The sequence below is a fragment of the Triticum urartu genome, chromosome 3A (genome assembly GCF_056163025.1).
Source record: "Triticum urartu cultivar PI428250 chromosome 3A, HENAU_Tu73, whole genome shotgun sequence".
In the NCBI taxonomy this organism is placed as follows: Eukaryota; Viridiplantae; Streptophyta; class Magnoliopsida; order Poales; family Poaceae; genus Triticum; species Triticum urartu.
This window is the reverse complement of record NC_141875.1, coordinates 45,938,692-45,953,013: the sequence shown is the minus strand read 5'-3', so window position 1 is coordinate 45,953,013 and position 14,322 is coordinate 45,938,692. Positions and strand designations below refer to the sequence as shown.

Below are 14,322 nucleotides of genomic sequence, written 5' to 3'. Positions count from 1 at the left end.
CAATGAGTTGTTATTTGATTAACAGGATCACATCATTAAGAGAATGATCTGATTGACATGACCCATTCCATTAGCTTAGCACCCGATCATTTAGTATGTTGCTATTTCTTTCTTCATGACTTATACATGTTCCTATAACTATGAGATTATGCAACTCCCGTTTACCGGAGGAACACTTTGGGTACTACCAAACGTCACAACGTAACTGGGTGATTATAAAGGAGTACTACAGGTGTCTCCAAAGGTACATGTTGGGTTGGCGTATTTCGAGATTAGGTTTTGTCACTCCGATTGTCGGAGAGGTATCTCTGGGCCCTCTCGGTAATGCACATCACATAAGCCTTGCAAGCATTGCAACTAATGAGTTAGTTGCGAGATGATGTATTACAGAACGAGTAAAGAGACTTGCCGGTAACGAGATTGAACTAGGTATTGGATACCAACGATCGAATCTCGGGCAAGTAACATACCGATGACAAAGGGAACAACGTATGCTGTTATGCGGTCTGACCGATAAAGATCTTCGTAGAATATGTAGGAGCCAATATGGGCATCCAGGTCCCGCTATTGGTTATTGACCGGAGACGTGTCTCGGTCATGTCTACATTGTTCTCGAACCCGTAGGGTCCGCACGCTTAAGGTTATGATGACAGTTATATTATGAGTTTATGCATTTTGATGTACCGAAGGTTGTTCGGAGTCCCGGATATGATCACGGACATGACGAGGAGTCTCGAAATGGTCGAGACGTAAAGATTGATATATTGGAAGCCTATGTTTGGATATCGGAAGTGTTCCGGGTGAAATCGGGATTTTACCGGAGTACCGGGAAGGTTACCGGAACCCCCCGGGAGCTAAATGGGCCATGATGGGCCTTAGTGGAAAAGAGAAGAGGCAGCCCTACATGGGCTGCGCGCCTCCCCCTTCCCCTAGTCCTATTAGGACTAGGAGAGGTGGCCGGCCCCCTCTCTCTCTTTTCCCCCTCCGCGAATCCTATTCCAACTAGGATTGGGGGGAATCCTACTCCCAAAGGGAGTAGGACTCTCCTGGCGCGCCACACCTTGGCCGGCCAGCCTCCCCCCCTCTAGTCCTTTATATACTAAGGCAGAGGCACCCTAGAACACACAAGTTGATCCACGTGATCTATTCCTTAGCCGTGTGCGGTGCCCCAGCCACCATATTCCTCGATAATACTGTAGCGGAGTTTAGGCGAAGCCCTGCTGCTGTAGTGCATCAAGATCGTCACCACGCCGTCGTGCTGACGGAATTCTTCCCCGACACTTTGCTGGATCGGAGTCCGGGGATCGTCATCGAGCTGAACGTGTGCTCGAACTCGGAGGTGCCGTAGTTTCGGTGCTTGATCGGTTGGATCACGAAGACGTACGACTACTTCCTCTATGTTGTGTCAACGCTTCCGCAGTCGGTCTGCGTGGGTACGTAGACAGCACTCTCCCCTCTCGTTGCTATGCATCACCATGATCTTGCGTGTGCGTAGGAAAAATTTTGAAATTACTACGAAACCCAACATGATGATCATGGAACTTCTGATCAAGTTACTACCGAACCTCGTAGTTCAACCAGAATAGGATCCACACCAGAGTGGTACGATAATCCTGTTCTGGAGGTCATGTTACTTGACCATGACGAACCTACGAACTATGAGGAAGCGATGATAAGCCCAGATTCCACAAAATGGCTTGAAGCCATGAAATCTGAGATGGGATCCATGTATGAGAACAAAGTGTGGACTTTGGTTGACTTGCCCGATGATCGGCAGGCCATACAGAATAAATGGATCTTCAAGAAGAAGACTAACGCTGACGGTAATGTTACTGTCTACAAAGCTCGACTTGTTGCAAAAGGATTTTGACAAGTTCAAGGAGTTGACTACGATGAGACCTTCTCACCCGTAGCGATGCTTAAGCCCGTCTGAATCATGTTAGCAATTGCCGCATTTTATGATTATGAATTTGGCAAATGGATGTCAAAACTGCATTCCTTAATGGATATCTTAAAGAAGAGTTGTATATGATGCAACCAGAAGGTTTTGTCGATCCAAAAGGTGCTAATTAAGTGTGCAAGCTCTAGTGATCCATTTATGGACTGGTGCAAGCATCTCAAAGTTTGAATATACGCTTTGATAGTGTGATCAAAGCATATGGTTTTATACAGACTTTTGGAGAAGCATGTATTTACAATAAAGTGAGTGGGAGCTCTGTAGCATTTCTAATATTATATGTGGATGGCATATTGCTGATCGGAAATGATACTGAATTTCTGAATAGCATAAAGGGATACTTGAATAAGAATTTTTCAATGAAAGACCTCGGTGAAGCTGCTTATATATTGGGCATCAAGATCTATAGAGATAGATCAAGACGCTTAATTGGACTTTCACAAAGCACATACCTTGATAAAGTTTTGAAGAAGTTCAAAATGGATCATGCAAAGAAAGGGTTCTTGCCTGTGTTACAAGGTGTGAAGTTGAGTCAGACTCAATGCCCGACCACTGCAGAGAGAAAATGAAAGTCATTCCCTATGCTTCAGCCATAGGTTCTATCATGTATGCAATGTTGTGTACCAGACCTGATGTGTGCCTTGCTATTAGTTTAGCAGGGAGGTACCAAAGTAATCCAGGAGTGGATCACTGGACAGCGGTCAAGAACATCCTGAAATACCTGAAAAGGACTAAGGATATGTTTCTCGTTTATGGGGGTGACAAAGAGCTCGTCGTAAATGGTTACGTCGATGCAAGCTTTGACACTGATCCGGATGACTCTAAGTCACAAACCGGATACGTTTTTTATTGAATGGTGGAGCTGTCAGTTGGTGCAGTTCCAAGCAGAGCGTCGTGGCGGGATCTACATGTGAAGCGGAGTACATAGCTGCTTCGGAAGCAGCAAATGAAGGAGTCTGGATGAAGGAGTTCATATCCAATCTAGGTGTCATACCTAGTGCATCGGGTCCAATGAAAATCTTTTGTGACAATACTGGTGCAATTGCCTTGGCAAAGGAATCCAGATTTCACAAGAGAACCAAGCACATCAAGAGACGCTTCAATTCCATCCGCGATCAAGTCAAGGAGGGAGACATAGAGATTTGCAAGATACATACGAATTTGAATGTTGCAGACCTGTTGACTAAGCCTCTCTCATGAGCAAAACATGATCAGCACCAAGACTCCATGGGTGTTAAAATCATTACAATGTAATCTAGATTATTGACTCCAGTGCAAGTGGGAGACTGAAGGAAATATGCCCTAGAGGCGATAATAAAGTTGTTATTTATATTCCCTTGTATCATGATAATTGTTTATTATTCATGCTAGAATTGTATTAACCGGAAACTTAGTACATGTGTGAATACATAGAAAAACAGAGTATCATTAGTATGCCTCTACTTGACTAGCTCGTTAATCAAAGATGGTTATGTTTCCTAGCCATGGACAAAGAGTTGTCATTTGATGAACGGGATCACATCATTAGAGAATGATGTGATTGACTTGACCCATCTGTTAGCTTAGCACTATGATCGTTTAGTTTATTGCTATTGTTTTCTACATAACTTATACATGTTCCTATGACTATGAGATTATGCAACTCCCGAATACCGGAGGAACACTTAGAGTGCTATCAAACGTCACAATGTAACTGGGTGACTATAAATATGCTCTACAGGTGTCTCCGATGGTGTTTGTTGAGTTAGCATATATCGAGATTAGGATTTGTCACTCCGTGTATCAGAGAGGTATCTCTGGGCCCTCTCGGTAATGCACATCACTATAAGCCTTGCAAGCAATGTGACTAATGAGTTAGTTACGGGATGTTGCATTATGGAACGAGTAAAGAGACTTGCCGGTAACGAGATTGAACTAGGTGTTGAGATACCGACGATCGAATCTCGGGCAAGTAACATACCAATGACAAAGGGAACAATGTATGTTGTTATACGGTTTACCGATAAAGATCTTCGTAGAATATGTAGGAACCAATATGAGCATCCAGGTTCCGCTGTTGGTTATTGACCGGAGATGAGTCTCGGTCATGTCTACATAGTTCTCGAACCCGTAGGGTCCGCACGCTTAACGTTCGATGATGATCGGTATTATGAGTTTATGTGTTTTGATGTTCCGAAGGTAGTTCAGAGTCCCGGATGTGATCACGTACATGACGAGGAGTCTCGAAATGGTTGAGACATAAAGATTGATATATTGGACGGCTATATTCGGACACCGGAAGTGTTCCAGGTGGTTTCGGATAAAACCGGGGTGCCGGAGGGTTACCAGAACCCCCCCCCCCCGGGGGGAACTAATGGGCCTAGATGGGCCTTAGTGGAGAGAGAGAGGGGCGGCCAGGGCAGGCCGCGCGCCCCCTCCCCCTTGAGTCCGAATTGGACTAGGAGGGGGGCGGCGCCCCCCTTTTCCGTCCTCTCTCCCACTCCTTCCTTCCCCCTCCTAGTAGGACTAGGAAAGGATGAATCCTACTCCTACTAGGAGGAGGATTCCTCCTCTCCTTGGGCGCCACAAGGGCCGGCCAGCCTCCCCCTTGCTCCTTTATATACGGGGGCAAGGGGGCACCCTAGAACACACAAGTTGACATTGTTTAGCCGTGTGCCGTGCCCCCTCCACCATAATCCACCTCGGTCATATCCTTGCAGTGCTTAGGCGAAGCCCTGCGCCGTTAGCTTCATTATCACCATCATCACGTCGTCGTACTGACGAAACTCTCCCTCGACACTCAGCTCGATCTAGAGTTCATGGGACGTCACCGAGCTGAACGTGTGCAGATCGCGGAGGTGCCGTACTTTTGGTGCTAGGATCAGTTGGATCGTGAAGACATTCGACTACATCAACCGCATTGTCATAACGCTTCCGCTTACGGTCTACGAGGGTACATGGACAACACTCTTCCCTCTCGTTGCTATGCATCACCTAGATGGATCTTGCGTGTGCGTAGGAATTTTTTTGAAGTTACTGCATTCTCCAACAATGTATTCACACATGTACTAAGTTTCCGGTTAATACAATTCTAGCATGAATAATAAACATTTATCATGATATAAGGAAATATAAATAACAACTTTATTATTGCCTCTAGCGCATATTTCCTTCGGAGTGGTGGTCGGAATAGGGCACAACAACATTTGACGCTGGTGGGAGACTACTCTGCCCTTGATGCCCAATTCGCAAACCATTTTCGCTGGCGCTTTTGGATGCGGAAAAATGTGTTTGATCGCCCTTACAATGGCGTCGGGGACTACGATGGCTACTTCATCTTAAAGAAGGATGTCGTAGGAAGAATTGGATTCTCTGGTTACCAGAAGTGCACTATTTTATTACGGATGCTTGCATATGGAATAACTGCAGATTCCTGGGACAAATACCTCCGGGCATCCGAGAGCACATGCGCATACGCGATGGTCAGATTTGCTACTGCGGTGGTCGAGGTATTTGGACATCAATACTTGAGAGAACCAAGTGTCTTAGACACTGGAAGGCTCATGGCACTCTTGGAAGCAAGTGGATGGACATGTATGCTCGGATCTCTTGATTGCATGTACTGGAGATTGAAGAACTATCCATATGCTCTACAAGGGTAATATCATGGCCATGTTAAGAAGCCCACCGTCATTCTTGAAGCAGTTGCATCACAGGATCTCTCGATTTGACACGTTTTCTTTGGCAATGCCCGAGGCTCTTAACGACATCAATGTGATGTTACGGTTCCTATTGTTTGCGAGGTTAACTGAAGGATAGGATCCTCCGTGCAATTATATTGTCAACGGGCATGACTATAACATGGGCTACTATCTCGTTGACGGTGTCCTCTGTGTGTGTGTGACGTTCGTCAAAATCATCTCTAGGCCAGTTGGTCGAAAAAGAGTTTGCTTTGCCCAAAGACGGAAAGGGACTAAGAAAAATATTGGTCAGAAAAGAGTTCACTTTGTCCAAAGACGGAAAAGGACTAGAAAAGAAGTGGAGAGTGCGTCTAGCGGTTCGGATCTAACTTTGGTCATACTATCCACATAAACGGTTGTCGAATGTTTTTGATTTTTGTGAGATTTTCTATCCAATTTTCTTTTGTCCAGCTAGTCCATCAAATACTTTTAGTCATTACTCCCTCCGTCCCAGTGCGGATTAGGGACATTTACCGTTGTTCCGGCCGAGTGATTAGGAAGCGGATTTAGGACACAAGTGTGGTGTGGGCACTGAGTCCCTCACACATGTTTTTTCTTCTGGCTTTCAATTTTTTAAACGTTTATATCTTTTGAATAGAAAGTTTAAATTAAGTTCTATTTTTATATTTGTGTTTCTCATGATGAGGGCTTTCAAATATGATCCATTTTGAATACTTTTGATCAATTTTGAAAATAAATGTCAATTTCAACTCTTCAAAATTGATACGAATGACTGACAAATCATGATTTTTGTGCCTACGACCAACAAAAAATATCTTAAAATTTTATCTATAAAACTTGGTAAAAATGAGCAAGAAAACTACAAACTTAAAACTGGACATGGCTCAGCAGGTGCGTGCCCCTACGAATTTCCGGAGTGATTATAAAAGCACTCATCCATAGTTCGATCAGTCCGTACATATCAGCGTTTACAAAATGGGGCATCTTATTCTGATATCAACAATCACAAAACTCTATTGGTCATACTCTCATCAATAATCACAAAAACGCTACCAAATGGTCATCTGACCTTGGCGCACTCTGCACACGGGAGGCGGCCTTTAGAACGGCAGTTTGAGCAAGGGACCAAATCAGCTGCCTTGGTTTCAGCTCCAAGAGATTCATAGATGTCCTCAAGCACGCCGAATGTGAAGGTTCCGCCTTTCCTAACAGAGCCTACTCCTTTGCATTGTGAACATGCCACCATCCGAAGATCACCACAGCGCTTGCACATGTTTAAAGAGCTGCAATGCAGTAGCAATTTTTTTAAGTGAAGTAAGGATACTACTTGGGTTTCATAATTTCATTGCACTATGAATTTTCTGATAAGAAATTGTTGGCAAGTTTGTTTATTTAAGTTTAATCCGTGGGTCCAGAGAGTTTTCACTTTACTTAAGTTTAAAGCATGTCATAGAGCATCTCCAACAGCCGCCCAACGGGCGGCGCGCTAAAAAATACTTTGCAGCGCGCCCATCGCCTGATTTGGCGCGGCGGGCAGTGTTCGCTCCAGCAGCCGTGCTAAAATTTAGTGCGCGCTCGCACGAACACTCTAGACTAGGTTGCATACATATTTTTTAGATACAAACGATACATAGTTCATCTCATAAATAAAACGATACATAGATATTTTACACAGTTCATTCATAGCATAGATAGATAAAACTACGGTGCAACTACATAAAAACTACAGTGCAACTACATACTACGGTGCAACTAGATAAACTATGATGCAACTACAACCTACTCCGAGTCGTCCTCATCATCAGCATCATCCTCGCTGGTGTTGTCCGAGGTATCGAGCCAAATGTCCTTCCAATGAAGATCATTATCCCCAAAGATCGACTCTCCACCTGCTTCAACGATATCACACTGCGATATCGCCAGTGCTTTTCGTCGACGCCTGTCCGCCCGCTCCGCGCGGCGCCTTGCCGTCCTTTCCGACCAGTAGGCGCGCTCGTTGGCAACGTCCTTCGGGTGGCGCCAGCGCCACTCCGCCATGGCTCGCTCGTCCTCCTCGACGATGAGGAGGCGGCGCTGCCGCCGACGCTGCTCCGCACGGTCCTGGTCCGTGATAAGACGAGGCGGAGGGGCGATGGCCTGCGCCTGCTCGCACGTGTAGACGTCGCGGAAGTTCATCTACGATGTAGGCCTCTCTAGGCGCCACGCCGCCGCGTCGTACGCGCGAGCGGCCTCGTGCGCGGTCCCGAACGTGTCGAGGCCCAGCCGGACGTCGCCGGACCGATCTCGGCGTAGTAGGTGTCGTCGGGGCGCTCGCGGATGCCGTGGTAGCCAGACGATCCCCAGCGGCGAGGTGGTGGCGGGGCGAGCAAGCGGCAAGCAAGCGGCAGAGAAGCGGCAGAGGGAGTGGGGAGAGCACGCGTGGCAGTGTGGGGGCCGCGTGACGAGCGCCGCAATTTATAGGCGCGCCAAAAGCGGTGCGCCAAATCTAAAGCGCGAGCTGCCTCCTTTTCCTGCGTGCTACTTTCTCGCCATCCTTGGAGCGCGCAAAAACGCCCCGCGCACGCTAAAGTGACAGTTCACCGTGCGGGCGTCTTTTGGCGCCCCTGTTGGAGATGCTCTAAAGTGTTGTGTTGTGAAAGCAAACAAATAATTCTAAAGCACAGCATACAAAAAGAGAGAAGGACAGATACAGTAGCCTATTGTCGTCGAAAGGGGATTCATCTATCTGAGATCTGAAGGAAATACAGTGCCATATGCCTTCAATTATTTTCCGGCTATCTACTCCTACCAGATATTCTGAGGTGTCAGTAATTTTTTGGAACTGCTTGGAAGAACAGATTAAGTGATGATGTATAGTTCATTGCCAAGTTATATGTAGTTTGTATACTAACGAAACAATGCATAGTAGTTCGACTTTTTCTCAGCTGCAATGCTGTTGATGTTCTATCTGCAGGACGTAAATATGACAATGAAGCGGGCAAAGAAGCAAGGAAGCAAGAAGCGGGCAAGGAGGAGCAGGGACCTTCTCTGCGAAGCGGCGACGAAGCCGTCGACCCTCTGCGCGGCGATGCTGGCGCCGAGCAGAAAGGCGCCCACCGCGAAGCCGGCGACCTCGCTCTCCGTCAGCCCCTCCATGCTCGCTGCCTCGCGCTTCGAACGAATCCGCAGAAACAACTGCATGGTTCGGGTAACAAGGGGAGATTCGGATTAGAACGGAACGAACGGCCACAACAGAACAGATCATCCTTAATAATCCAAGCAAAGCTATGATCAATTCGTCACCTGGAGCTGGAAGAATGAAGAATCGATCGGTGCCACGGTCGCGGAGGAGGGCAGCCGCGACTAGGGGAGGAAGAAGCTCTCTGCAGGTGATGCGCTTGGGCGGGAGGATGTTTGGCGGAGAGGCCGCCCGTCGCCAAGGGAAGAAGGAAGAGGATAAGGGAGCTGTCGGCGTGGATTTTTAGAACTGGGTGCACATGTGCCCGATTTAGCAAACACAAATAAATTAAAATAGTAAAAAGAAGTCAAATGTATTTCAATTTTTTTTGCAAAAAACATTTTTAGTGTGTTATTAATACAATGTAAAGTATATTATGATAAAATGTGGTTGGATTGTGGTATCCTCACCCCACCAATGTTCAAATCCTGGTGCTCGCATTTATTCTAAATTTATTTCAGGATTTTCGACGATACGCGTTCAGTGGAAGGAGACGTTCCCGTCGACTACGAGGCGCCTACGGTGACTTCGTAAAATCTTAAGATGACATGCCGGCTCAGTCTTTTGGAGGTGCTCATAAAGATCGGGTGTGCGTGTGTACGTTTATACGGGTGCATGTATGCGCGTATATATGAGTACTTGCATCTGTACTGTGTTAAAGAAAAAAATTCATGACAAATGACTTTTGTCATATTGTTGGCAAAAAGATAAATTTGTAATTACAAAATATGTGAATACAAATAGATAAGCATGTGTGCTTTTTTTTAACGGAGGCAAAAGTTCTGTTTCGTTAACTAATTAAGAAGAAAATAGTTGCCCAATTAATTAACGAAAAACCGGATGAAAATCAATACAAACGGAGCACAGATGAACTACTCACACGACATGAAGCCCCACAACCGCACAGGCAGCCCATCACACTCTCCGAATACACAATATCCACAAATCCTAAGGCACCTCCCAATCCACAATGACAACCCAATCAAGTAGTCTTGTCTTTGGCGACACTCTTGCCTTTACCCACCTTCTTTTGTTTGCCCCTTAATGGTGTCCTCATCAGGAGGCAATCAATTGACCTACCCAAACCAGGTCTAGCAACCTTCATGTTGGCTAGAAAGTCATAAAATTCCTTCACGAAGAGAGCATTTGAATTTGGAGTAGGTGCCAACACAAGTGGCTCAGTGGTCATTCCACTCACAGACATCACGTGCCCGATGGTCAAAGATGAGGGAATGGCGGCAGCATCTAAAACTCCACGCTCCATGACACAAAGAGGTGGGATGTTTGACGTCTGACAAGGCTCCGCATGGGGTGGTGAGGACACCAGGTCCACCTCCGAAGCCTGGAAAGAGTCCAACTTGAGCTGCTCATCGATAAAGGCGAAATAGGTTCGCCACACAACATCTGCAGCTCGGGCATGACCTACAACATCAGAGACACAACCTCGGCGGGGGCCTCACCCTCGGAGTTCGGCAACACATAGGGCGCCGAACTAGACCCAACTGAAGGAAATATGCCCTAGAGGCAATAATAAAGTTATTATTTATTTCCTTATTTCATGATAAATGTTTATTATTCATGCTAGAATTGTATTAACCGGAAACATAATACATGTGTGAATACATAGACAAACAAAGTGTCACTAGTATGCCTCTACTTGACTAGCTCGTTAATCAAAGATGGTTATGTTTCCTAACCATGAGCAATGAGTTGTTATTTGATTAACAGGATCACATCATTAAGAGAATGATCTGATTGACATGACCCATTCCATTAGCTTAGCACCCGATCATTTAGTATGTTGCTATTGCTTTCTTCATGACTTATACATGTTCCTATAACTATGAGATTATGCAACTCCCGTTTACCGGAGGAACACTTTGGGTACTACCAAACGTCACAACGTAACTGGGTGATTATAAAGGAGTACTACAGGTGTCTCCAAAGGTACATGTTGGGTTGGCGTATTTCGAGATTAGGTTTTGTCACTCCGATTGTCGGAGAGGTATCTCTGGGCCCTCTCGGTAATGCACATCACATAAGCCTTGCAAGCATTGCAACTAATGAGTTAGTTGCGAGATGATGTATTACAGAACGAGTAAAGAGACTTGCCGGTAACGAGATTGAACTAGGTATTGGATACCAACGATCGAATCTCGGGCAAGTAACATACCGATGACAAAGGGAACAACGTATGCTGTTATGCGGTCTGACCGATAAAGATCTTCGTAGAATATGTAGGAGCCAATATGAGCATCCAGGTTCCGCTATTGGTTATTGACCGGAGACGTGTCTCAGTCATGTCTACATTGTTCTTGAACCCGTAGGGTCCGCACGCTTAAGGTTTCGATGACAGTTATATTATGAGTTTATGAGTATTGATGTACCGAAGGAGTTCGAAGTCCCGGATGAGATCGGGGACATGACGAGGAGTCTCGAAATGGTCGATACGTAAAGATCGATATATTGGACGACTATATTCGGACATCGGAAAGGTTCCGAGTGGTTCGGGTATTTTTCGGAGTACCGGGGAGTTACGGGAATATGGGAGAAGAAGTATATGGGCCTTATTAGGCTTTAGGGGAGAGGGAGAGGCAGGCCGCGCCCCCCCCCCCAAGGCCTAGTCCAAATTAGACTAGGGGGAGGGGCTGCGCCCCCTCCTTCCTTCTCTTCCCTCTTCCCCTTCCTTGTCTCCTACTCTTACTACATGGAAGGAGTCCTAGTTGGACTAGGAAAGGGGGAATCCTACTCCCGGTGGGAGTAGGACTCCCCTAGGGCGCGCCATAGAGAGGGTCGGCCCTCCCCTCCTCCAGTCCTTTATATACGGGGGCAGGGGGGCACCCCATAGACACACAAGTTGGTCCACGTGATCGTTTTCTTAGCCGTGTGCGGTGCCCCCTTCCACCATAATCCTCGATAATATTATAGCGGTGTTTAGACGAAGCCCTGCGACGGTAGAACATCAAGATCGTCACCACGCCGTCGTGCTGACGGAACTCTCCCCCGACACTTTGCTGGATCGGAGTCCGGGGATCGTCATCGAGCTGAACGTGTGCTAAAACTCGGAGGTGCCGTAGTTTCGATGCTTGATCGGTCGGGCCGTGAAGACGTACGACTACATCAACCGCGTTGTGCTAACGCTTCCGCTGTCGGTCTACAAGGGTACGTAGATCACACTCTCCCCTCTCGTTGCTATGCATCACCATGATCTTGCGTGTGCGTAGGAAATTTTTGAAATTACTACGTTCCCCAACAGTGGTATCAGAGCCTAGGCTTTATGTGTTGATGTTATATGCACGAGTAGAACACAAGTGAGTTGTGGGCGATATAAGTCATACTGCTTACCAGCATGTCATACTTTGGTTCGGCGGTATTGTTGGACGAAGCGGCCCGGACCGACATTACGCGTACGCTTACGCGAGACCGGTTCTCCCGACGTGCTTTGCACAAAGGTGGCTAGCGGGTGTCAGTTTCTCCAACTTTAGTTGAACCGAGTGTGGCTACGCCCGGTCCTTGCGAAGGTTAAAACAGCACCAACTTGACAAACTATCGTTGTGATTTTGATGCGTAGGTAAGATTGGTTCTTACTTAAGCCCGTAGCAGCCACGTAAAACTTGCAACAACAAAGTAGAGGACGTCTAACTTGTTTTTGCAGGGCATGTTGTGATGTGATATGGTCAAGACATGATGCTAAATTTTATTGTATGAGATGATCATGTTTTGTAACCAAGTTATCGGCAACTGGCAGGAGCCATATGGTTGTCGCTTTATTGTATGCAATGTAATCGCGCTGTAATGCTTTACTTTATCACTAAGCGGTAGCGATAGTCGTGGAAGCATAAGATTGGCGAGACGACAACGATGCTACGATGGTGATCAAGGTGTCGCGCCGGTGACGATGGTGATCATGACGATGCTTCGAAGATGGAGATCACAAGCACAAGATGATGATGGCCATATCATATCACTTATATTGATTGCGTGTGATGTTTATCTTTTATGCATCTTATCTTGCTTTGTTTGATGATAGCATTTTAAGATGATCTCTCACTAATTATCAAGAAGTGTTCTCCCTGAGTATGCACCGTTGCGAAAGTTCTTCGTGCTGAGACACCACGTGATGATCGGGTGTGATAGGCTCTACGTTCAAATACAACGGGTGCAAAACTGTTGCACACGCGGAATACTCAGGTTATACTTGACGAGCCGAGCATATACAGATATGGCCTCGGAACACGGAGACCGAAAGGTCGAGCGTGAATCATATAGTAGATATGATCAACATAGTGATGTTCACCAATGAAACTGCTCCATCTCACGTGATGATCGGACATGGTTTAGTTGATTTGGATCACGTGATCACTTAGAGGATTAGAGGGATGTCTATCTAAGTGGGAGTTCTTAAGTAATATGATTAATTGAACTTGAATTTATTATGAACTTAGTCCTGGTAGTATTTTGCAAATTATGTTGTAGATCAATAGCTCGCGTTGTTGCTTTCAAATGTTTATTTTGATATGTTCCTAGAGAAAATTGTCTTGAAAGATATTAGTAGCAATGATGCGGATTGGATCCTTTATCTGAGGTTTATCCTCATTGCTGCACAGAAGAATTATGTCCTTGATGCACCGCTAGGTGACAGACCTATTGTAGGAGCAGATGCAGACATTATGAACGTTTGGCTAGCTCAATATGATGACTACTTGATAGTTTAGTGCACCATGCTTAATGGCTTAGAATCGGGGCTTCAAAGACGTTTTGAACGTCATGGACCATATGAGATGTTCCAGGAGTTGAAGTTAATATTTCAAGCAAATACCCGAGTTGAGAGATATGTAGTATCCAACAAGTTCTATAGCTAAAAGATGGAGGAGAATCGCTCAACTAGTGAGCATGTGCTCAGATTATCTGGGTACTACAATCGCTTGAATCAAGTGGGAGTTAATCTTCCAGATAAGATAGTGATTGACAGAATTCTCTAGTCACCATCACCAAGTTAGTAGAACTTCGTGATGAACTATAATATGCAAGGGATAACGGAAACAACTCCCAAGCTCTTCATGATGCTGAAATCAACGAAGGTAGAAATCAAGAAAAACATCAAGTGTTGATGGTTGACAAGACCACTAGTTTCAAGAAAAGGACAAAGGGAAGAAGGGGAACTTCAAGAAGAACGGCAAGCAAGTTGCTGCTCAAGTAAAGAAGCCCAAGTCTGATCCTAAGCCTGAGACTAAGTGCTTCTACTGCAAAGGGACTGGTCACTGGAAGTGGAACTGCCCCAAGTATTTGGCGGATAAGAAGGATGGCAAGGTAAACAAAGGTATATTGGATATACGTGTTATTGATGTGTACTTTACTAGTGTTTATAGCAACCCCTCGGCATTTGATACCGGTTCAGTTGCTAAGAGTAGTAACTCAAAATGGGAGTTACAGAATAAACAGAAACTACTAAAGGGTGAGGTGACGAT

The 14,322-nt window shown here is 45.7% G+C and overlaps 1 protein-coding gene and 2 pseudogenes across 1 annotated transcript; all 3 read right to left on the bottom strand.

Moving 5' to 3' along the window:
• Nucleotides 1-6,554: 6,554 nt before the first annotated feature.
• On the bottom strand, nt 6,555-9,102 carry LOC125542665 (chaperone). Its single transcript, XM_048705797.2, has 3 exons — nt 8,920-9,102; nt 8,660-8,811; nt 6,555-6,920 (listed from the first exon to the last, which is right to left on the bottom strand). The coding sequence occupies exons 2-3, from the start codon at nt 8,770-8,772 to the stop codon at nt 6,698-6,700; spliced, it is 336 nt and encodes a 111-aa protein (XP_048561754.2). The 5' UTR covers nt 8,773-8,811; nt 8,920-9,102; the 3' UTR covers nt 6,555-6,697.
• On the bottom strand, nt 6,927-8,213 carry LOC147978375 (uncharacterized; annotated as a pseudogene).
• Nucleotides 9,103-9,836: 734 nt separating the features above from the next.
• The window catches only part of LOC125547865 (disease resistance protein RGA5-like), a 28,599-nt pseudogene continuing 24,113 nt past the window's right edge, over nt 9,837-14,322 (bottom strand).

Bases quoted from the DNA above. Each gene is read 5' to 3' on its own strand.
- LOC125542665 (XM_048705797.2), bottom strand. From the start codon at position 8,772: ATGGAGGGGCTGACGGAGAGCGAGGTCGCCGGCTTCGCGGTGGGCGCC. The intron at 6,921-8,659 runs GTCCCTGCTCCT...ACTGCATTGCAG, and splicing joins GTCGCCGCTTCGCAGAGAAG to CTCTTTAAACATGTGCAAGC.